Here is a 25,416-nt window from a genome sequence, read left to right as displayed (position 1 = left end):
CTGCTTTCAACCAACCCCCATCTGTCCAGTGACCAGTGTTGCCAGGTTTTGTGAGAGAAATAAGCGATCAGCTTTTTCTTCTGTGAAAACAAAAGGCCAAAAGAAGAAGCCACTCACTCCACATTAATGAGCAATTTAAAATGTAGAAATATTAATATTCAGCAGATCTACAAGCTCACAGCGCGCGTTGTGAGCTTGTAGAAAGCTTTGGCAGAACATTTATTTATTTATTTATGTATTTATTTACACACAACACAACACCATGCATTGATGCCATGTGTGCATATGTGCAAGCCCAACATAATCAGATCGACATCGATAGGGCTTTAAAGAAGTTAAGTATAGAAGGTCGGGGACCACCTGATGACCTCTCTTCCAGTTCCAGCCCAGAACTTCCTTTAGAAATGGATTATAAATAATCGCATCTTTGATTCACAAACAGTTGTGTTTCCGCTTTTGTGATACAAGCAGTATATTCATGAGATCACGTCATGATAATCAGTTACATAATTCATAGGAGACTTTATGAGGCCCCCCCCCCCCCAAAAAACGATGAATCGATTAATCGTTAATATTGAATTATACAAATCGATTTTCATTTTGGACACATTTACACAGTAATAAGCACTCATTGCACTGTAGCCCTCTGGAGTGAGTGTGGAAATACTGTATATCGGCCCTCGCCATCGTCAACGTTTCCCAGCCCTGCTCTATAGTACAGTATGTACACATGTGCACTGCATGCATTTATACATTGCATTTATACATTAGTATTATACACAAGTAAGACGCGCAAACGCGGGAAAGCGAACGCAGCTCGTGTGTGTGTGGTTGTGTGTGTGTGTGTGTGCTACAGCTGCGCCCTGTGTGTTTGTGTGTGCTACAGCTGCGCCCTCTGGTGGCGGGCGGGTGGTGTAACAGCGTGACACACACACACACACACAGACATTCAGCCCTTGCTGTCATAGTAAGTGGCTCACTGCGTTCGCAATAACCCTACCTTTCATGGATTATTCTTTTATCAACTGCACAAACTAAAAGTGATCATTTTTTGATAAAAAACTTAAAAGCTCTGTGTTGTGATGGTAAACACTGCTATATACTGTAGAGTGTTCGTTCACGAAGATAAATATCATGAAATCGATTAAAATCGATATTCGTTAAATCACAATTTGAATCGTGACGCAAACAGCAGAGCGTACGTGTGTGGAGAAAAAGGGACGAAAATACAGGATCTTTGTAAGAGAATTGTTTTTTTTTTTATAGATTTCGGGGCGCCCGCTGGCCTAGCGGTCCAGGAGCATGCCACATAGGTTTGAGTCCCGCTCATGACGACCTTTATTGATGCATGTCTCTCTCTCTCTCTCTCTCTCTCTCTCTCTCTAGCGCTTTCCCGTCCGTCTTCACTGTAACCATCAATAAAAGGCTTTCCTGTCCGTCTTCACTGTAACCATCAATAAAAGGCTTTCCTGTCCGTCTTCACTGTAACCATCAATAAAAGGCTTTCCTGTCCGTCTTCACTGTAACCATCAATAAAAGGCTTTCCTGTCCGTCTTCACTGTAACCATCAATAAAAGGCTTTCCTGTCCGTCTTCACTGTAACCATCAATAAAAGGCTTTCCTGTCCGTCTTCACTGTAACCATCAATAAAAGGCTTTCCTGTTGTCTTCACTGTAACCATCAATAAAAGGCTTTCCTGTCCGTCGTCACTGTAACCATCAATAAAAGGCTTTCCTGTTGTCTTCACTGTAATAACCATCAATAAAAGGCTTTCCTGTCCGTCTTCACTGTAACCATCAATAAAAGGCTTTCCTGTCCGTCTTCACTGTAACCATCAATAAAAGGCTTTCCTGTCCGTCGTCACTGTAACCATCAATAAAAGGCTTTCCTGTTGTCTTCACTGTAACCATCAATAAAAGGCTTTCCTGTCCGTCTTCACTGTAACCATCAATAAAAGGCTTTCCTGTCCGTCGTCACTGTAACCATCAATAAAAGGCTTTCCTGTTGTCTTCACTGTAACCATCAATAAAAGGCTTTCCTGTCCGTCTTCACTGTAATAACCATCAATAAAAGGCCTTCCTGTAACCATCAATAAAAGGCTTTCCTGTCCGTCTTCACGGTAACCATCAATAAAAGGCTTTCCTGTCCGTCTTCACTGTAACCATCAATAAAAGGCTTTCCTGTCCGTCTTCACTGTAACCAACAATAAAAGGCTTTCCTGTCCGTCTTCACTGTAACCATCAATAAAAGGCTTTCCCGTCCGTCTTCACTGTAACCATCAATAAAAGGCTTTCCTGTCCGTCTTCACTGTAACCATCAATAAAAGGCCTTCCTGTCCGTCTTCACTGTAACCATCAATAAAAGGCTTTCCTGTCCGTCTTCACTGTAACCATCAATAAAAGGCTTTCCTGTCCGTCTTCACTGTAACCATCAATAAAAGGCTTTCCCGTCCGTCTTCACTGTAACCATCAATAAAAGGCCTTCCTGTCCGTCTTCACTGTAACCATCAATAAAAGGCTTTCCTGTCCGTCTTCACTGTAACCATCAATAAAAGGCTTTCCTGTCCGTCTTCACTGTAACCATCAATAAAAGGCTTTCCCGTCCGTCTTCACTGTAACCAACAATAAAAGGCTTTCCTGTCCGTCTTCACTGTAACCATCAATAAAAGGCTTTCCTGTCGGCCCAGGCCGTGGCGTAACGGTCTGGGCACCTGACTGGTAATCCAGTCGCAGTGTGCCGCGGGTTCGACTCCCGAGCCTGACACGGCCTTTACTGCATGTCATCCCCCCCATCTCTCTCCCGTTTCCTGTCAGCCTACTGTCTGTCCCTTCAAAAAATCAATAAAAGGCGTAAGCCGCAACAAAATATCTTAAAAAAAAAAAAAAAAGGCTTTCCTGTCCGTCGTCACTGTAACCATCAATAAAAGGCTTTCCTGTCCGTCTTCACTGTAACCATCAATAAAAGGCTTTCCTGTCCGTCTTCACTGTAACCATCAATAAAAGGCTTTCCCGTCCGTCTTCACTGTAACCATCAATAAAAGGCACAAAAGCAAAACATGTATCTTTGAAAAAAGAAAGAAAAAAAGTTGCAGTTAATACCAGCCTTCAAGGACACCAACCATATATTCACAGAATGAAAGATCGCCTATAACTGTTTTTTAAAATAAAACAATGTCTTGTTGTGTACAGTGTTTGATGAGGGCCCAGGTAGGGCCGGGCCTTCATTTTCAGGCCTGTTGAGAACTCTAGTTTTCGCCGGCTGATGGGCTGCACTAATAACTTTGGAGCGGGCCCGTCAAGAGTTTGAATGGACCGGTATATCAGTCAAAAGGCCTGTCTAGAGTTTAAATGGACCGGTATCAGTCAAAAGGCCCGTCTAGAGTTTGAATGGACTGGTATATCAGTCAAAAGGCCTGTCTAGAGTTTAAATGGACAGGTATCAGTTAACAGGCCCGTCTAGAGTTTGAATGGAACGGTATCAGTCATATCATTATTTATATAATATATATTTATATCATTTTGGCGGGGATCGATGCCGTCATAACTGATTTTACACCTGCCGAATATAGCTCACGTGTTGCGGCGTGGCGCCTTGTGAGCTTGTAGATCTGCTATTTTCAGCATGCAACCAAATGTAAAATCACTGGATCTCTTGTCCACTATAGTTCCTTCCTAACATTTTAGTCTAGTTTTTATTTGTTGACAAAATTGTCAATATATTTAGTAGTCTTAAGGCTCAATGATCTTTCGTCAGTGAAAAAAGGTAGTTGACGAACATTTTTTGTCATAGTATTAGTCAACGAAAGAACTACTTTCTGGCCTTGACAGCCCAATGCATCCACACAGAGAAGAGCTGTCTGATTGCATTACACAACGTTAAACTCACTTTGTATGTTGCTTTGCCACTCGATGTGTGCGCATACCTTCTATTGGTACCAATTAACATCAATACAGCATGGAATTGTGGACAAAGTCTTTATCCAATGACAAGAAAACATGAATTGGGTCTGAGAGGTTAAATATGCTCAAATGCTGAATAAATAATTGGACCTGGATTTGAACTGGGTTGAAAACCACTGCTTTATTCAACACAGATACAACTCAGAGTGTTCAGAACTTTCCACTGTGGTCGGGATCCGGAGGAACCCGACCCAACGTTGAGGAATCTGGAACCCATTTCTTTGTTGTCGTTTTTTGTCAGTGAAAGCTGTTATGTGGACTTCACCTCTGCTATGGAATTAATACCACTGGTTCCATTTGTTACACTCTCAGAGCTACAGACCTGTAAGGGTCCATTTGTACACTCTCAGAGTTACAGACCTGTAAGGCTCCATTTGTTACACTCTCAGAGTTACAGACCTGTAAGGCTCCATTTGTACACTCTCAGAGTTACAGACCTGTAAGGGGGGGGGGGGGGGGGGGGGGGGTATATTTGGGACGGTGGACCCCCAATTAGCCCTTCGCTAAACCCCACCCTATAAGCGATTGTCCAATCAATGCCAATCCAAATAGTTTAGCAACTGTTGCTGCTATGCAGGTCAAGCTTTCGCCACCTCATAGCCGTCAATGTTATGCTGCATGGCTGTGCTGTTGAAACACATACATGGCTTAACGTCATGGCTGTGCTGTTGAACACACACACAGCTTAATGTCATGGCTGTGTTGTTGAACACACACATGGCTTAACGTCATGGCTGTGTTGTTGAACACACACATGGCTTAACGACATGGCTGTGTTGTTGAACACACACACAGCTTAACGTCATGGCTGTGTTGTTGAACACACACACAGCTTAACGTCATGGCTGTGTTGTTGAACACACACACATCTTAACGTCATGGCTGTGTTGTTGAACACACACACAGCTTAACGTCATGGCTGTGTTGTTGAAGACACACACAGCTTAACGTCATGGCTGTGTTGTTGAACACACACACAGCTTAACGTCATGGCTGTGTTGTTGAACACACACACGGCTTAACGTCATGGATGTGTTGTTGAACACACACACATCTTAACGTCATGGATGTGTTGTTGAACACACACAGCTTAACGTCATGGATGTGTTGTTGAACACACACAGCTTAACGTCATGGCTGTGTTGTTGAACACACACACAGCTTAACGTCATGGCTGTGTTGTTGAACACACACACACGGCTTAACGTCATGGCTGTGTTGTTGAACACACACACAGCTTAACGTCATGGCTGTGTTGTTGAACACACACAGCTTAACGTCATGGCTGTGTTGTTGAACACACACAAACAGCTTAACGTCATGGCTGTGTTGTTGAACACACACACAGCTTAACGTCATGGCTGTGTTGTTGAACACACACAGCTTAACGTCATGGCTGTGTTGTTGAACACACACAGCTTAACGTCATGGCTGTGTTGTTGAACACACACAGCTTAACGTCATGGCTGTGTTGTTGAACACACACACAGCTTAACGTCATGGCTGTGTTGTTGAACACACACAGCTTAACGTCATGGCTGTGTTGTTGAACACACACAGCTTAACGTCATGGCTGTGTTGTTGAACACACACAGCTTAACGTCATGGCTGTGTTGTTGAACACACACAGCTTAACGTCATGGCTGTGTTGTTGAACACACACACAGCTTAACGTCATGGCTGTGTTGTTGAACACACACAGCTTAACGTCATGGCTGTGTTGTTGAACACACACAGCTTAACGTCATGGCTGTGTTGTTGAACACACACAGCTTAACGTCATGGCTGTGTTGTTGAACACACACAGCTTAACGTCATGGCTGTGTTGTTGAACACACACAGCTTAACGTCATGGCTGTGTTGTTGAACACACACAGCTTAACGTCATGGCTGTGTTGTTGAACACATACACGGCTTAACGTCATGGCTGTGTTGTTGAACACACACACAGCTTAACGTCATGGCTGTGTTGTTGAACACACACAGCTTAACGTCATGGCTGTGTTGTTGAACACACACAGCTTAACGTCATGGCTGTGTTGTTGAACACACACACACACAGCTTAACGTCATGGCTGTGTTGTTGAACACACACACACGGCTTAACGTCATGGCTGTGTTGTTGAACACACACAGCTTAACGTCATGGCTGTGTTGTTGAACACACACAGCTTAACGTCATGGCTGTGTTGTTGAACACACACACACAGCTTAACGTCATGGCTGTGTTGTTGAACACACACACAGCTTAACGTCATGGCTGTGTTGTTGAACACACACACACAGCTTAACGTCATGGCTGTGTTGTTGAACACACACACAGCTTAACGTCATGGCTGTGTTGTTGAACACACACACACAGCTTAACGTCATGGCTGTGTTGTTGAACACACACGGCTTAACGTCATGGCTGTGTTGTTGAACACACACACACAGCTAAACGTCATGGCTGTGTTGTTGAACACACACACACAGCTAAACGTCATGGCTGTGTTGTTGAACACACACACAGCTTAACGTCATGGCTGTGTTGTTGAACACACACAGCTTAACGTCATGTCTGTGTTGTTGAACACACACAGCTTAACGTCATGGCTGTGTTGTTGAACATGAAAACTCGTGGTTTTCATGTCGTTAAAAGTCGATTTCTCCCTCGTATTTCTAGTTTATTTAAATAACGTCATGCAAATTTGTCGAGTGCATTTAGCCTATACTGTGCAGGCCTGCAGGGCGACTAGATTTAGAGGACATTTTGATGCTCTTGCTAATTGAAACGATCGATTCTTTTAAATGGAGAAATCCCGTCATGTCTAACATGCATCTCTACGGGTCCAACGTGCCTATTGGACAAGGACGGGTTGGGGAGGGACTTAGCGAAGGGCTATAAAATAAGGTCTGTGGCGTTGACCCATTCTGACCGGGCACCCATTTTGGTGTCAGCATCATATTATGCTTTAGCTATTTAAAAATAGCAGATCTACAAGCTCATATCGCGCCACCGAGTGGCGCGATATGAGCTTGTAGATCTGAGCTTGTAGATCTGCTATTTTTCAATAGCTAAAGTATACAATAATGCTTAAAACCCAGAATAAACCCGCAACGGGAGAGAGCGTCACACCGTGGGCGGACATTTCCTCTCTTTGTGACCAAGACTCGGCTTTGTGAGTCGAAACATGTTGTTGGCGTTTTAACTTTATTAACCCATTCTGGGCCGGGAACCCCTTTTGGTATTTTAACCCATTCTGACCTGAGATCAGATTCATACGAGGTTTTAACTTTATTAACCCATTCTGGGCCGGGAACCCCTTTTGGTGTTTTAAGCATTATTGTATAATTTAGCTATTGAAAAATAGCAGATCTACAAGCTCATAGCTTGGCTGGAACTACATATTTTCAGACGGGGGTCGGCAGCCAAATACAGATAATTCTGGGGCTCCTCGACATGGAAAGGGTTGAGCACCAACTGACATAGAAAGTAGAAACATAGGGTTTTCAGAAAAGACATTTGTAGAGGTTTAACCCATTCTGACCGGGCATCCATTTTGGTGTCAGCATCATGTTATGCTTTAGCTATTTAAAAATAGCAGATCTACAAGCTCATATCGCGCCACCGAGTGGCGCGATACGAGCTTGTAGGTCTGCTATTTTTTGAAAAATCGAAGAGCGACTGACATTTTTAGAATCTGATCTCAGGTCAGAATGGGTTCATCAGACCAGTGTGTGTCCAGTGGAAACCTCGTATGAATCTGATCTCAGGTCAGAATGGGTTCATCAGACCAGTGTGTGTCCAGTGGAAACCTCGTATGAATCTGATCTCAGGTCAGAATGGGTTCATCAGACCAGTGTGTGTCCAGTGGAAACCTCGTATGAATCTGATCTCAGGTCAGAATGGGTTAATAAAGTACCTTGATTTTATATCCACCATCTCCTCATTTCTTTTAACTTCTTTTGTGTGACTTTTCGTCTGCATTTTAGTCCCCTTTCTGCACCTCCATGAGCACTTAGTTGATTTTCTTTCTTTACTTTGAGTTTTCCTTGTCCAAGAGCTGATTGTTTTATGTTTTTAAAGTACTGTGGGTGTGTGTGTGTGTGTGTGCGTGTGTGGGGGGGGGGGGGGTGATTAATGACCTTCCCAGAACAAGGTCTTTGTAGACTCATTAATGACCTTCCCAGAACAAGGTTCATGTGGTTTTATTCCATGCTAAGTCTGATGATGCGGTTCATGATGTGCGTGATCAGCCAAAAGGTTGAAAGGTCAAAGTCCTCTGGTAGTCCTGATGTCACTCGCTCATCCCCGGGTTCTTCTCCCCTGGTTCCTCTCCCCTCGCTCATCCCCAGGGTTCCTCTCCCCTGTGATGTCACTCGCTCATCCCCGGGTTCTTCTCCCCTGGTTCCTCTCCCCTCGCTCATCCCCAGGGTTCCTCTCCCCTGTGATGTCACTCGCTCATCCCCTGGGTTCTTCTCCCCTGGTTCCTCTCCCCTCGCTCATCCGCCGGGTTCCTCTCCCCTGTGATGTCACTCGCTCATCCCCAGGGTTCTTCTCCCCTGGTTCCTCTCCCCTCGCTCATCCGCCGGGTTCCTCTCCCCTGTGATGTCACTCGCTCATCCGCCGGGTTCCTCTCCCCTGTGATGTCACTCGCTCATCCCCAGGGTTCTTCTCCCCTGGTTCCTCTCCCCTCGCTCATCCGCCGGGTTCCTCTCCCCTGTGATGTCACTCGCTCATCCCCAGGGTTCCTCTCACCTGCTTCCTCTATGGAGAACAACATCTTAGAATAATAGTCTCATAATGAGCATCGTGGTCCAAAAATAAACTGCCTCGGCGGCGGTATTGTCGTGGGGGAGGTGTCTCTGTATCGTCCGTTTTCTGGCGAAAATTAACAAAATCCGCCGACATTGTTATATATATAGTACAATCAGTGATTTCTCCCAGTCAGGCCAAAGTGAACTTTATACTCTGTGTCACCAACTAACCCTCCTAGCCTGTGTGTTTAGTGTGTTATTAATCAGACCAGTGTTTGTGTCCAGTGGAAACCTCGTATGAATCTGATCTCAGGTCAGAATGGGTTAAAGAAAAAACAGCGATAATGGCCAAAATCAATGAAAGCCAAAGTGGCCGTTTTCAAGATGTTTTGGACATTATCTCTGGAACGGAAAGTGCAATCTCCTCAGTTCAAAGCTTGATGGATGCGTGGCTTTGAGGACTTTTTTTGGAGGGGGGGGGGGGGGGGCTCTAGCAACTCTCCTTGGGCCCTAGGCCCTAGGCCCTAGGCCAGGGTTCCCCAATTAATTTTCCTCAAGGGCCATATTTTGACTAGCGTACCAGGCTGGGGGCCGAGTCGGCACGCGCGAGGTCGAGGTCTTGCCCTGAAAATTCATTTTCAGGGCAAGACCCCATTTGAAAAGGATGCCCAGTTTGACATGCATAGGCTACTGACCCCCATTTAATGCCATTTATATCTGGGACCCTTAAAAACCCCTTTTTTTTAAATTCTTTCATGGGCCACAAGGGGTCGCTCTGTGGGCCGCAAATGGCCCGCGGGCCGCCTATTGGGGAACCCTGCCCTAGGCCCTAGGCCCTAGGCCCTAGGCGGTGGCATAGACAGCAGACGGGCGCCTCACACACAGTCAGTTGATTCTTCATGTCCAAATGAAGTCGAGGCTGCCGGGATGATCATTTTGTTTATTTCTGGAACACAGTTCTTATTTGACGATAAGCGATACAACGAAGAAAAGTGGGTGGGATTTCAGAATGTGGGGGAAAAAAACGTACAAACGCCACCCAGGCAGGAGGATGTGACCATTCTATAACACATTTTGAAATAGTTCCACCCAGGCAGGAGGATGTGACCATTCTATAACACATTTAGAAATAGTTCCACCCAGGCAGCAGGATGTGACTATTCTATAACACATTTAGAAATAGTTCCACCCAGGCAGCAGGATGTGACTATTCTATAACACATTTAGAAATAGTTCCACCCAGGCAGCAGGATGTGACTATTCTATAACACATTTAGAAATAGTTCCACCCAGGCAGCAGGATGTGACTATTCTATAACACATTTAGAAATAGTTCCACCCAGGCATCAGGATGTGACTATTCTATAACACATTTTGAAATAGTTCCACCCAGGCAGCAGGATGTGGCTATTCTATAACACATTTAGAAATAGTTCCACCCAGGCAGCAGGATGTGACTATTCTATAACACATTTAGAAATAGTTCCACCCAGGCAGCAGGATGTGACTATTCTAAAACACATTTTGAAATAGTTCCAACTTGCTGATCCACATGGATATGTTGTGAGCTTTTGTTAAGATCGGCTATTTGAACTATTTAACAATGTTAGTTTCTTAAAACATGGCTATACGTTTAGGGATAAGGGGTAAGGCAAGATTAAGACTAAATCTCAGTTTGTAGCATGTTATTTACAACATGTTATTTACATGTCGTTTACAACATGTTATCTACAACATGTTATTCACAACATGTTATTCACAACATGTTATTTACAACATGTTATTTACAACATGTTATTTACAACATGTCATTTACAACATGTTATTTACAACATGTTATTTACATGTCGTTTACAACATGTTATTCACAACATGTTATTCACAACATGTTATTCACAACATGTTATTCACAACATGTTATTTACAACATGTTATTTACAACATGTTATTTACAACATGTCATTTACAACATGTTATTCACAACATGTTATTCACAACATGTTATTTACAACATGTTATTTACAACATGTCGTTTACAACATGTCGTTTACAACATGTCATTTACAACATGTTATTCACAACATGTCGTTTACAACAGCGTCAATAGAAAAACAAAAAACAAAGGAAAGAAGAACATGATTTCAAGCAAGACGTTTTGACAGCAAGTTCAACAATGCTCGACCCTGTGTGTGTGCGTGCGTGTGTGTGTGCGTGTGCGTGTGTGACTGTGTGTGACTGTGTGTGCGTGCGTGAGTGTGTGACTGTGTGTGTGACTGTGTGTGTGTGCGTGCGTGCGTGCATGCGTCGAGTATAACCGGGTCCGCGTTTCACACGGAAAGTCTGAATCGTACTTTTGTTTGTTTTGCGACATTGCGCTCGCCCTCAGGACACCAGACATACAAGCCCTCAGGAGGACACCAGACCTACAAGCCCTCAGGAGGAGGACACCAGACATACAAGCCCTCAGGAGGACACCAGACCTACAAGCCCTCAGGAGGACACCAGACATACAAGCCCTCAGGAGGACACCAGACCTACAAGCCCTCAGGAGGACGACACCCGACATACAAGCCCTTAGGACGACGCGGCGAACACGAACACCACGTCGTGGGCTTGTCGGTCTAGCTGTTTTATTATTATAGTTTTATATCACGGTGGTGGCGGTTCTTCTTCTGACAGTCATAGAGACCGCGCGGAGGAGGCCTTCATCATCATCATCATGGCCTCCTTCTTCCTCCTCCTCCTCCTCTTCCTCAGCGCCTCCTCCGTCTCCTGTGGTCCACAGTTCTGCCTCTCCGCGGCCGCTGCAGCGGTCCGTTCGCCGTGGCGACGGCGCCCCCCCCAGGGGGGACAGCGGGGGTGGCGGGGAGCGGAGGAGGAGGAGGAGGAGGATCGGGGCGGAAAGAGGAAGTGCCGTTATCGTGCGTCGTCTCGGCGGGCTCCTCCTCCGGGGGTGGCGAAGACGTGGCGGTACCGACCGACGGGTTATTGGAGCGCCGCGGGAGTTGTTGCAGCGCCCCCTGCTGCTGCGTCTCCAACGGCTGCTCATTGGTCGGTTGTAGGTCCGTGGGCTGGAGCTGGAGCTGCAGCGGGGTGGGAGGAGGAGCCTGTTGCGGCGGCGGCGGCGGCGGCGGGACGTGTTGGCGGTGGTGTGGTGGCGGCTGTTGTTGTTGTTGTTGTTGTTGTTGCTGCGCTTCCAGAACTCCCAGAAGCCTTTGGGAGGGGGGGGGGGGGTGGGGGGAGAGAGGAGAATAACATTAATTCACACGGTGTTGTTTTTATCGAATATGTTGGGACGGTGCATACGGCGCAAAGTATAACTACAGTATACCGCTAATCAACTTACAAATTACATACTGTATACATAGAGGCAGTTCCTTTAACCCATTCTGGGCGGGAACCCCTTTTGGTTGTTAGCATTGTGTTATGCTTTAGATATTGAAAAATAGCAGATCTACAAGCTTGTAGGTCCGCTGTTTTTGAAAAATCGAAGAGCGACTGACGTAGAAGACACTTTTTAGAATCTGATCTCAGGTCAGAATGGAAAACTGTCAGGATGTAGAAGACATTTTTTTTAATCTGATCTCGGGTCAGAATGGAAAACTGTCAGGATGTAGAAGACATTTTTTAGAATCTGATCTCAGGTCAGAATGGAAAACTGTCAGGATGTAGAAGACATTTTTAGAATCTGATCTCAGGTCAGAATGGGTTAATCCACCCGGCACTGGTAGAACTAACTGGTATAACTAGCTCTCAATGATGACGTAATAAAGATGTGGATTAAAGGAACCAATGCCAGGGTGTAATTGGTTTTCGATGGTGACATAATGACATGTTTTAGTGTCGGGAGGATCAAAGGTAATGCTCCTGTGTATACAGTACATGTAATGTAATCTGGCACTTAATATTTTCATCGGATATCGATGACTTATTTTTCTTTGAGACAATAAAAAGGGATCCAGAATAGTTCTAAATCGATAAAACTGTATTTCTTTTATAGATAGAAACTTGTACCATACTTAATAATACTACTTTTTGTACATGCATAAAGTAGGTAGGTAGCAAATAGTTAAACCTAGTAATTCAACATTTCAAACGTTCCTTCACAGAGAAACTGAGATTTGACAGTTTGTAACGGTCGAAAGTACTTGCGCGCTCTGCTTGCGCACTAGTAGGCCATGGCCTACTAGTGCGCAAGAAGCAAGTACGCACTCGACAGAGTGCAGTTCTAGTTACCTCTGCAGCAGCACGTTGTTTTGCTGCAGGCTGGAAGTAGCAGTAGTATTAGTATTACTAGTACTAGTAGTAGTAAGTAAGTAAGTAAGTAAGTACATTTTATGTATAGAGCACCTTTCGAAACAATGTTACAAAGTGCTGTACAACAAGGTAAAAACAATCATGTTAAAGGAGAATTCCACACTAGAAGGCTTTCTTACCTTTCTTTGTAGTCGTTACGTCCCCACCAAAGAGGTCCAGGTGTTATTTTGTGCAAAAGCTCCTTATTGGCTATTTCCCCTACCATAAGCCCTAAATGAATTGCATTGAATTGAATGGGAATTGAATGGGGCTATGGGGTGTTGTGCTAATTCGCTTATTTCCATCGCTCAAAATTATAATTTCTTTGTATGTATCCTCTCTTCATAATGTAAATAATAACCCAAGCGGCACACTTTACTACTTCTTTCGATGGAAATAAGCGAACTAGCATAACACCCCATAGCCCCATTCAATTCCCATTCAATGCAATGCAATTCATTGAGGGCTTATGGTAGGGAAAATAGCCAATAAGGAGTTTTTGCACAAAATAACACCTGGACCTCTTTGGTGGGGACGTAACAACTACAAAGAAAGGTAAGAAAGATAAGAAAGCATTCTAACATGGAATTCTCCTTTAAAACAAGGGCATGAAACAAAAAAAACAATAAAAGGTAAAACATTGAGATGCAAATAAATCAAGTAAAAAATAAATCATAAAATAAAGTGCTGACGAAAAATAAATACGTTTTTAACAATTTCTTAAAACCCATTCTGAACGGGAACCCATTTTGGTGTCGGCATCATGTTATGCTTTAGCTATTGAAAAATCACACACGTGTGAACTGAGTGGTGCAATTCCCCCCCCCCCCCCCCCCCCCCCTCTCTCTCTCTCTCTCTATCTCTCTCTCTCATTAGAGTCACTACCTCTCTCACTCTCTCTCATTAGAGTCACTACCCCTCTCACTGTTTCTGGCGCCCCCTACTGCTATTATTAAGTCACATACTCATGCTCACACACACAAACAAGTACGAGACAGACACACACACAGACACACACACAGACACACAAACACGTACGAGGACATTGCAAGCTGGTTGTAGGAGTGGTTGCACCACTCAAAAATAGCAGACCTACAAGCTCATATGAGCTTGTAGGTCTGCTATTTTTGAAGAATCGAAGAACGACTGACATCTTTAGAATCTGATCTCAGGTCAGAATGGGTTAATCAGACCAGTGTGTGTCCAGTGGAAACCTCGTATGAATCCGATCTCAGGTCAGAATGGGTTAATCAGACCAGTGTGTGTCCAGTGGAAACCTCTGATCTCAGGTCAGAAAACTTCAAATGCACGGTCGGTCACCCTTGGTTTTGAGTCTGGTTGTAGGAATATCCATACATGGGCAACTGGCGGCCCCCGGGGGCCACATGCGGCCCCCACCTTCACATAATGTGGCCCTCAGATTAATTTCGGAACACTGATATGTTATTGGTTTCAGCTGTTTACAATTCCAAACATCCAAACATGACCCGCTTTAATTACTTACAGTCTATTGATTGATTGATTGAAATATTTATTAACAGTTTGTAGAATTTACAGTACATTTTAAGCACAAACTCAATACAAAGACTGTCAACTGTGAGTGGACGACCCAATTAAGCATTACACTTGTTTACAACAGGGTCCACATTGTTCAATTCATCAAAACATTTAAAGACATACAGACATTTAGAGACATACAAATAGACATTTCTATGTAGCTAAAGTACAGAACAGGAATTCATCATATGGGAAGCAAAAAAGGGAAAAGATACAATATACAGTGAGGGAAAATGGGGGGGGGGGGTGGGGGGATTCAGATTTTACAGAGGCCAGTTTCGAATTGCAGCCATCCGTAGGTGCCCTTTGAGAGCGGTTTTGAAGGAGTCAAGGGATTCACATGTCTTAATGACTGTTGGTAGGGCGTTCCACATTTTGGTGGCATAGGAGCGAAAATAATTTAGTCCCTTGTTTGTGCCGAATCTGGGTTGTACATGGTTTGTTGCACTCCCTCTGGTGTTGTGGGTGTGGACTTCGTTTACATTAAGGAAGTATTTAGACAGGTACATGGGTATCTTGGTGGTGTATCGAATCTTGTGGACCAGACCCATTGCAAGATGCTGTACTCTGTCGTCGACCCTAAGCCATTCCAGCCTGTCAAAGTGGGCAGGGGTGAGTTGGGTTCGGGGGGGTGAGGAGCCTGAGGAGCCTGACCAGTTTGTTTTGGGAGGTCTGGAGGTCTAAATTAGTAGCTTGCTGAGTAGTATTACAAATAATGTTATTGTCTTTTTTTAATGTCCAATATATTTGTATTTAGTTCAAATTACTTTTCAGGATCCCAATTAAAAATAGCAAAAAAAAATATTTAGGATTTCAATTCAAATGTATTTAAAAAAGTAGCCGATCTACAAGTTCAAAACGCGTCGCATTGCGACGCGTTTTGAACTTGCAGATCGGCATGCATGCACTGTGGCCCCTCTGGAGTGAGCATGGAAATATAGTGGCCCCTCTCCATCGTCAAAGTTGCCCAACGCTGTAGTATCATTACCTCTGCAGCAGCGCGTTGTTTTGCTGCAGGCTGGTAGTAACAGTTAGCCTGGCTCCAGCCCCTGAATCGCTAGCCACAATAAAAAATGATGTTCAGGCGATTTAGGGTCTGGTGACGCTCCCGAAGGAGGTCTCAGACTCGGTTGGAAATCCAACCGACGAATCAGCGTCGTTTCAACTCGATGACGTCAAACAACAGTGCCATCCAGACACAAACAAACATGGCTGCCCCCACTGCGGTAACTCACAGCCGTATCAATCTGGCTATTAAATCGACGTATGATAAATAGTTTCTTTGAAGAGGTTTTATAAACATCATCATCCGACATATTTTACCGCTTTTGTTTACATACTAGTAGCGCTCGTTGGCTGTGTTTGTTTGGTTAGCAAACGGGTTAGCCATAGCCACATGATTGACACAATGCCATCTGCTTTCCTACTATTCTGATTGGTTGGTATGAACCAATCACCGAAGACTGCCTCTTTGGCAACGCCCATCCCAGAAACGGTTGTAGTAGGGAGGGCGTTCAGACTGAATAATGGAGTGAAACGAAATGAAAATTCAGGCTGAGTGTCAGGCTAAGTAACAGTAGTATTAGTATCATTACCTCTGCAGCAGCATGTTGTTGTGCTGCAGGCTGGTAGTAACATTAGTATTAGTATCATTACCTCTGCAGCAGCATGTTGTTGTGCTGCAGTCTGGTAGTAACAGTAGTATTAGTATCATTACCTCTGCAGCAGCATGTTGTTTTGCTGCAGGCTGGTAGTAACAGTAGTATTAGTATCATTACCTCTGCAGCAGCATGTTGTTTTGCTGCAGCCTGGTAGTAACAGTAGCATTAGTATCATTACCTCTGCAGCAGCATGTTGTTTTGCTGCAGGCTGGTAGTAACAGTAGTATTAGTATCATTACCTCTGCAGCAGCATGTTGTTGTGCTGCAGCCTGGTAGTAACAGTAGTATTAGTATCATTACCTCTGCAGCAGCATGTTGTTTTGCTGCAGCCTGGTAGTAACAGTAGTATTAGTATCATTACCTCTGCAGCAGCATGTTGTTTTGCTGCAGCCTGGTAGTAACAGTAGCATTAGTATCATTACCTCTGCAGCAGCATGTTGTTTTGCTGCAGGCTGGTAGTAACAGTAGTATTAGTATCATTACCTCTGCAGCAGCATGTTGTTTTGCTGCAGGCTGGTAGTAACAGTAGTATTAGTATCATTACCTCTGCAGCAGCATGTTGTTGTGCTGCAGCCTGGTAGTAACAGTAGTATTAGTATCATTACCTCTGCAGCAGCATGTTGTTGTGCTGCAGGCTGGTAGTAACAGTAGCATTAGTATCATTACCTCTGCAGCAGCATGTTGTTGTGCTGCAGGCTGGTAGTAACAGTAGTATTAGTATCATTACCTCTGCAGCAGCATGTTGTTTTGCTGCAGGCTGGTAGTAACAGTAGTATTAGTATCATTACCTCTGCAGCAGCACGTTGTTTTGCTGCAGCCTGGTAGTAACAGTAGTATTAGTATCATTACCTCTGCAGCAGCATGTTGTTTTGCTGCAGGCTGGTAGTAACAGTAGCATTAGTATCATTACCTCTGCAGCAGCATGTTGTTTTGCTGCAGCCTGGTAGTAACAGTAGTATTAGTATCATTACCTCTGCAGCAGCATGTTGTTTTGCTGCAGCCTGGTAGTAACAGTAGTATTAGTATCATTACCTCTGCAGCAGCATGTTGTTTTGCTGCAGGCTGGTAGTAACAGTAGCATTAGTATCATTACCTCTGCAGCAGCATGTTGTTTTGCTGCAGGCTGGTAGTAACAGTAGCATTAGTATCATTACCTCTGCAGCAGCATGTTGTTGTGCTGCAGGCTGGTAGTAACAGTAGTATTAGTATCATTACCTCTGCAGCAGCATGTTGTTTTGCTGCAGGCTGGTAGTAACAGTAGTATTAGTATCATTACCTCTGCAGCAGCATGTTGTTTTGCTGCAGCCTGGTAGTAACAGTAGCATTAGTATCATTACCTCTGCAGCAGCATGTTGTTTTGCTGCAGGCTGGTAGTAACAGTAGTATTAGTATCATTACCTCTGCAGCAGCATGTTGTTTTGCTGCAGGCTGGTAGTAACAGTAGTATTAGTATCATTACCTCTGCAGCAGCATGTTGTTGTGCTGCAGCCTGGTAGTAACAGTAGTATTAGTATCATTACCTCTGCAGCAGCATGTTGTTGTGCTGCAGGCTGGTAGTAACAGTAGCATTAGTATCATTACCTCTGCAGCAGCATGTTGTTGTGCTGCAGGCTGGTAGTAACAGTAGTATTAGTATCATTACCTCTGCAGCAGCATGTTGTTTTGCTGCAGGCTGGTAGTAACAGTAGTATTAGTATCATTACCTCTGCAGCAGCACGTTGTTTTGCTGCAGCCTGGTAGTAACAGTAGTATTAGTATCATTACCTCTGCAGCAGCATGTTGTTTTGCTGCAGGCTGGTAGTAACAGTAGCATTAGTATCATTACCTCTGCAGCAGCATGTTGTTTTGCTGCAGCCTGGTAGTAACAGTAGTATTAGTATCATTACCTCTGCAGCAGCATGTTGTTTTGCTGCAGCCTGGTAGTAACAGTAGTATTAGTATCATTACCTCTGCAGCAGCATGTTGTTTTGCTGCAGGCTGGTAGTAACAGTAGCATTAGTATCATTACCTCTGCAGCAGCATGTTGTTTTGCTGCAGGCTGGTAGTAACAGTAGTATTAGTATCATTACCTCTGCAGCAGCATGTTGTTTTGCTGCAGGCTGGTAGTAACAGTAGTATTAGTATCATTACCTCTGCAGCAGCATGTTGTTTTGCTGCAGCCTGGTAGTAACAGTAGTATTAGTATCATTACCTCTGCAGCAGCATGTTGTTGTGCTGCAGCCTGGTAGTAACAGTAGTATTAGTATCATTACCTCTGCAGCAGCATGTTGTTGTGCTGCAGGCTGGTAGTAACAGTAGTATTAGTATCATTACCTCTGCAGCAGCATGTTGTTGTGCTGCAGCCTGGTAGTAACAGTAGTATTAGTATCATTACCTCTGCAGCAGCATGTTGTTGTGCTGCAGGCTGGTAGTAACAGTAGCATTAGTATCATTACCTCTGCAGCAGCATGTTGTTGTGCTGCAGCCTGGTAGTAACAGTAGCATTAGTATCATTACCTCTGCAGCAGCATGTTGTTTTGCTGCAGCCTGGTAGTAACAGTAGCATTAGTATCATTACCTCTGCAGCAGCATGTTGTTGTGCTGCAGCCTGGTAGTAACAGTAGTATTAGTATCATTACCTCTGCAGCAGCATGTTGTTGTGCTGCAGCCTGGTAGTAACAGTAGTATTAGTATCATTACCTCTGCAGCAGCATGTTGTTTTGCTGCAGCCTGGTAGTAACAGTAGTATTAGTATCATTACCTCTGCAGCAGCATGTTGTTGTGCTGCAGGCTGGTAGTAACAGTAGTATTAGTATCATTACCTCTGCAGCAGCATGTTGTTTTGCTGCAGCCTGGTAGTAACAGTAGTATTAGTATCATTACCTCTGCAGCAGCATGTTGTTTTGCTGCAGCCTGGTAGTAACAGTAGTATTAGTATCATTACCTCTGCAGCAGCATGTTGTTTTGCTGCAGGCTGGTAGTAACAGTAGTATTAGTATCATTACCTCTGCAGCAGCATGTTGTTGTGCTGCAGGCTGGTAGTAACAGTAGTATTAGTATCATTACCTCTGCAGCAGCACGTTGTTTTGCTGCAGGCTGGTAGTAACAGTAGTATTAGTATCATTACCTCTGCAGCAGCATGTTGTTGTGCTGCAGGCTGGTAGTAACAGTAGTATTAGTATCATTACCTCTGCAGCAGCACGTTGTTGTGCTGCAGCCTGGTAGTAACAGTAGTATTAGTATCATTACCTCTGCAGCAGCATGTTGTTGTGCTGCAGCCTGGTAGTAACAGTAGTATTAGTATCATTACCTCTGCAGCAGCATGTTGTTTTGCTGCAGCCTGGTAGTAACAGTAGTATTAGTATCATTACCTCTGCAGCAGCATGTTGTTGTGCTGCAGGCTGGTAGTAACAGTAGTATTAGTATCATTACCTCTGCAGCAGCATGTTGTTTTGCTGCAGCCTGGTAGTAACAGTAGTATTAGTACCATTACCTCTGCAGCAGCATGTTGTTGTGCTGCAGCCTGGTAGTAACAGTAGTATTAGTATCATTACCTCTGCAGCAGCATGTTGTTGTGCTGCAGCCTGGTAGTAACAGTAGTATTAGTATCATTACCTCTGCAGCAGCATGTTGTTTTGCTGCAGCCTGGTAGTAACAGTAGTATTAGTATCATTACCTCTGCAGCAGCATGTTGTTGTGCTGCAGGCTGGTAGTAACAGTAGTATTAGTATCATTACCTCTGCAGCAGCATGTTGTTTTGCTGCAGGCTGGTAGTAACAGTAGTATTAGTATCATTACCTCTGCAGCAGCACGTTGTTGTGCTGCAGGCTGGTAGTAACAGTAGTATTAGTATCATTACCTCTGCAGCAGCATGTTGTTTTGCTGCAGGCTGGTAGTAACAGTAGCATTAGTATCATTACCTCTGCAGCAGCATGTTGTTGTGCTGCAGCCTGGTAGTAACAGTAGTATTAGTATCATTACCTCTGCAGCAGCACGTTGTTTTGCTGCAGGCTGGTAGTAACAGTAGTATTAGTATCATTACCTCTGCAGCAGCATGTTGTTGTGCTGCAGCCTGGTAGTAACAGTAGTATTAGTATCATTACCTCTGCAGCAGCATGTTGTTTTGCTGCAGGCTGGTAGTAACAGTAGTATTAGTATCATTACCTCTGCAGCAGCATGTTGTTTTGCTGCAGGCTGGTAGTAACAGTAGTATTAGTATCATTACCTCTGCAGCAGCATGTTGTTTTGCTGCAGGCTGGTAGTAACAGTAGCATTAGTATCATTACCTCTGCAGCAGCATGTTGTTGTGCTGCAGCCTGGTAGTAACAGTAGTATTAGTATCATTACCTCTGCAGCAGCACGTTGTTTTGCTGCAGGCTGGTAGTAACAGTAGTATTAGTATCATTACCTCTGCAGCAGCATGTTGTTTTGCTGCAGCCTGGTAGTAACAGTAGTATTAGTATCATTACCTCTGCAGCAGCATGTTGTTTTGCTGCAGCCTGGTAGTAACAGTAGTATTAGTATCATTACCTCTGCAGCAGCATGTTGTTTTGCTGCAGCCTGGTAGTAACAGTAGTATTAGTATCATTACCTCTGCAGCAGCATGTTGTTTTGCTGCAGGCTGGTAGTAACAGTAGTATTAGTATCATTACCTCTGCAGCAGCATGTTGTTGTGCTGCAGCCTGGTAGTAACAGTAGTATTAGTATCATTACCTCTGCAGCAGCACGTTGTTTTGCTGCAGCCTGGTAGTAACAGTAGTATTAGTATCATTACCTCTGCAGCAGCATGTTGTTTTGCTGCAGCCTGGTAGTAACAGTAGTATTAGTATCATTACCTCTGCAGCAGCATGTTGTTGTGCTGCAGGCTGGTAGTAACAGTAGCATTAGTATCATTACCTCTGCAGCAGCATGTTGTTGTGCTGCAGCCTGGTAGTAACAGTAGTATTAGTATCATTACCTCTGCAGCAGCATGTTGTTGTGCTGCAGCCTGGTAGTAACAGTAGTATTAGTATCATTACCTCTGCAGCAGCATGTTGTTTTGCTGCAGGCTGGTAGTAACAGTAGTATTAGTATCATTACCTCTGCAGCAGCATGTTGTTTTGCTGCAGGCTGGTAGTAACAGTAGCATTAGTATCATTACCTCTGCAGCAGCATGTTGTTGTGCTGCAGCCTGGTAGTAACAGTAGTATTAGTATCATTACCTCTGCAGCAGCACGTTGTTTTGCTGCAGGCTGGTAGTAACAGTAGTATTAGTATCATTACCTCTGCAGAAGCATGTTGTTTTGCTGCAGCCTGGTAGTAACAGTAGTATTAGTATCATTACCTCTGCAGCAGCATGTTGTTGTGCTGCAGCCTGGTAGTAACAGTAGTATTAGTATCATTACCTCTGCAGCAGCATGTTGTTTTGCTGCAGGCTGGTAGTAACAGTAGTATTAGTATCATTACCTCTGCAGCAGCATGTTGTTTTGCTGCAGCCTGGTAGTAACAGTAGTATTAGTATCATTACCTCTGCAGCAGCATGTTGTTGTGCTGCAGCCTGGTAGTAACAGTAGTATTAGTATCATTACCTCTGCAGCAGCATGTTGTTGTGCTGCAGGCTGGTAGTAACAGTAGCATTAGTATCATTACCTCTGCAGCAGCATGTTGTTGTGCTGCAGCCTGGTAGTAACAGTAGTATTAGTATCATTACCTCTGCAGCAGCATGTTGTTGTGCTGCAGCCTGGTAGTAACAGTAGTATTAGTATCATTACCTCTGCAGCAGCATGTTGTTGTGCTGCAGCCTGGTAGTAACAGTAGTATTAGTATCATTACCTCTGCAGCAGCATGTTGTTGTGCTGCAGGCTGGTAGTAACAGTAGTATTAGTATCATTACCTCTGCAGCAGCATGTTGTTTTGCTGCAGGCTGGTAGTAACAGTAGTATTAGTATCATTACCTCTGCAGCAGCATGTTGTTGTGCTGCAGGCTGGTAGTAACAGTAGTATTAGTATCATTACCTCTGCAGCAGCATGTTGTTTTGCTGCAGGCTGGTAGTAACAGTAGTATTAGTATCATTACCTCTGCAGCAGCATGTTGTTTTGCTGCAGGCTGGTAGTAACAGTAGCATTAGTATCATTACCTCTGCAGCAGCATGTTGTTGTGCTGCAGCCTGGTAGTAACAGTAGTATTAGTATCATTACCTCTGCAGCAGCATGTTGTTGTGCTGCAGGCTGGTAGTAACAGTAGTATTAGTATCATTACCTCTGCAGCAGCATGTTGTTTTGCTGCAGCCTGGTAGTAACAGTAGTATTAGTATCATTACCTCTGCAGCAGCATGTTGTTGTGCTGCAGCCTGGTAGTAACAGTAGTATTAGCAGTACTATTATTCTTACCCAGTGTTGTTTTTGGCAGCAAATTTCTATTTTAGTTTTAGTCATAGTCTCTTGAATAGTTTTCACTTAGTCTTAGTCACATTTTAGTCACCTGGAATGTATTAGTGTTAGTCTAGTTTTAGTCGACTAAATGTCATGAGATTTTAGTCGACTAAATCTACAGGTGATTTAGTCGACTAAAATGTGTTTTGACAGGCCTTGATGTCGTTGTAATGACATATTGTACACTTTGGTTGCATGTTGAAAATAGCAGATCTACAATCTCACTGCGACGCGTTGTGAGATTGTAGATCTGCTATTTTCAGCATGCAACCCAGCATAAAACTGGATCTCTTGTCCACTAGTCCCTTACTAACATTTTTAGTCTAGTTTTTATTTGTTGAGGAAATTGTCAGTATATTTAGTCTTAGTTTTAGTCATCATAGCTTAGTTTTAATTTAGTTTCCATTTGTTTTTGTCAGTGAAAATAGGTAGTGGACGAACATTTCTCGTCTTAGTTTTAGTCGACGAAAACAACACTGTTCTTACCTCTGCAGCAGCACGTTGTTTTGCTGCAGCCTGGTAGTAACAGTAGCATTAGTATCATTACCTCTGCAGCAGCACGTTGTTTTGCTGCAGGCTGGTAGTAACAGTAGTATTAGTATCATTACCTCTGCAGCAGCATGTTGTTTTGCTGCAGGCTGGTAGTAACAGTAGCATTAGTATCATTACCTCTGCAGCAGCATGTTGTTTTGCTGCAGGCTGGTAGTAACAGTAGTATTAGTATCATTACCTCTGCAGCAGCATGTTGTTGTGCTGCAGGCTGGTAGTAACAGTAGTATTAGTATCATTACCTCTGCAGCAGCATGTTGTTTTGCTGCAGGCTGGTAGTAACAGTAGTATTAGTATCATTACCTCTGCAGCAGCATGTTGTTGTGCTGCAGGCTGGTAGTAACAGTAGTATTAGTATCATTACCTCTGCAGCAGCGTGTTGTTTTGCTGCAGGCTGGTAGTAACAGTAGTATTAGTATCATTACCTCTGCAGCAGCATGTTGTTTTGCTGCAGGCTGGTAGTAACAGTAGTATTAGTATCATTACCTCTGCAGCAGCATGTTGTTGTGCTGCAGGCTGGTAGTAACAGTAGTATTAGTATCATTACCTCTGCAGCAGCGTGTTGTTTTGCTGCAGGCTGGTAGTAACAGTAGTATTAGTATCATTACCTCTGCAGCAGCATGTTGTTTTGCTGCAGGCTGGTAGTAACAGTAGTATTAGTATCATTACCTCTGCAGCAGCATGTTGTTTTGCTGCAGGCTGGTAGTAACAGTAGTATTAGTATCATTACCTCTGCAGCAGCACGTTGTTTTGCTGCAGGCTGGTAGTAACAGTAGTATTAGTATCATTACCTCTGCAGCAGCATGTTGTTTTGCTGCAGGCTGGTAGTAACAGTAGCATTAGTATCATTACCTCTGCAGCAGCATGTTGTTGTGCTGCAGGCTGGTAGTAACAGTAGCATTAGTATTCTTACCTCTGCAGCAGCACGTTGTTTTGCTGCAGCCTGGTAGTAACAGTAGTATTAGTATCATTACCTCTGCAGCAGCATGTTGTTTTGCTGCAGGCTGGTAGTAACAGTAGTATTAGTATCATTACCTCTGCAGCAGCATGTTGTTGTGCTGCAGGCTGGTAGTAACAGTAGTATTAGTATCATTACCTCTGCAGCAGCATGTTGTTTTGCTGCAGGCTGGTAGTAACAGTAGTATTAGTATCATTACCTCTGCAGCAGCATGTTGTTTTGCTGCAGGCTGGTAGTAACAGTAGCATTAGTATCATTACCTCTGCAGCAGCATGTTGTTTTGCTGCAGCCTGGTAGTAACAGTAGCATTAGTATCATTACCTCTGCAGCAGCATGTTGTTGTGCTGCAGGCTGGTAGTAACAGTAGTATTAGTATCATTACCTCTGCAGCAGCACGTTGTTTTGCTGCAGCCTGGTAGTAACAGTAGCATTAGTATCATTACCTCTGCAGCAGCATGTTGTTGTGCTGCAGGCTGGTAGTAACAGTAGCATTAGTATCATTACCTCTGCAGCAGCATGTTGTTGTGCTGCAGCCTGGTAGTAACAGTAGCATTAGTATCATTACCTCTGCAGCAGCATGTTGTTGTGCTGCAGCCTGGTAGTAACAGTAGTATTAGTATCATTACCTCTGCAGCAGCATGTTGTTTTGCTGCAGCCTGGTAGTAACAGTAGCATTAGTATCATTACCTCTGCAGCAGCATGTTGTTTTGCTGCAGGCTGGTAGTAACAGTAGTATTAGTATCATTACCTCTGCAGCAGCATGTTGTTGTGCTGCAGCCTGGTAGTAACAGTAGTATTAGTATCATTACCTCTGCAGCAGCATGTTGTTTTGCTGCAGGCTGGTAGTAACAGTAGTATTAGTATCATTACCTCTGCAGCAGCATGTTGTTGTGCTGCAGGCTGGTAGTAACAGTAGTATTAGTATCATTACCTCTGCAGCAGCATGTTGTTTTGCTGCAGGCTGGTAGTAACAGTAGTATTAGTATCATTACCTCTGCAGCAGCATGTTGTTTTGCTGCAGCCTGGTAGTAACAGTAGTATTAGCAGTACTATTATTCTTACCCAGTGTTGTTTTTGGCAGCAAATTTCTATTTTAGTTTTAGTCATAGTCTCTTGAATAGTTTTCACTTAGTCTTAGTCACATTTTAGTCGCCTGGAATGTATTAGTGTTAGTCTAGTTTTAGTTGACTAAATGTCATGAGATTTTAGTCGACTAAATCTACAGGTGATTTAGTCGACTAAAATGTGTTTTGACAGGCCTTGATGTCGTTGTAATGACATATTGTACACTTTGGTTGCATGTTGA

At 43.8% G+C, this 25,416-nt stretch overlaps 1 protein-coding gene across 2 annotated transcripts in view; it reads right to left on the bottom strand.

Annotated features, from left to right (window-relative positions):
* Positions 1-11,359: 11,359 nt before the first annotated feature.
* LOC310855580 (uncharacterized protein) overlaps positions 11,360-25,416 on the bottom strand; it is a gene marked incomplete at its 5' end in the record, with an annotated part of 31,311 nt that continues 17,254 nt past the window's right edge. For both annotated transcript variants that reach the window (XM_083760645.1, XM_083760646.1), the window contains one exon: positions 11,360-11,912. In XM_083760645.1, the coding sequence (XP_083616771.1) occupies positions 11,453-11,912 (460 nt within the window). In that variant the 3' untranslated portion in view covers positions 11,360-11,452. The remainder of the gene's footprint in view (positions 11,913-25,416) is intronic.

Source organism: Protomyctophum parallelum, assembly GCF_964188405.1.
Source record: "Protomyctophum parallelum genome assembly, chromosome: 3".
NCBI classification, from domain to species: Eukaryota; Metazoa; Chordata; class Actinopteri; order Myctophiformes; family Myctophidae; genus Protomyctophum; species Protomyctophum parallelum.
This window is presented reverse-complemented; position numbering and strand designations above follow the sequence as displayed.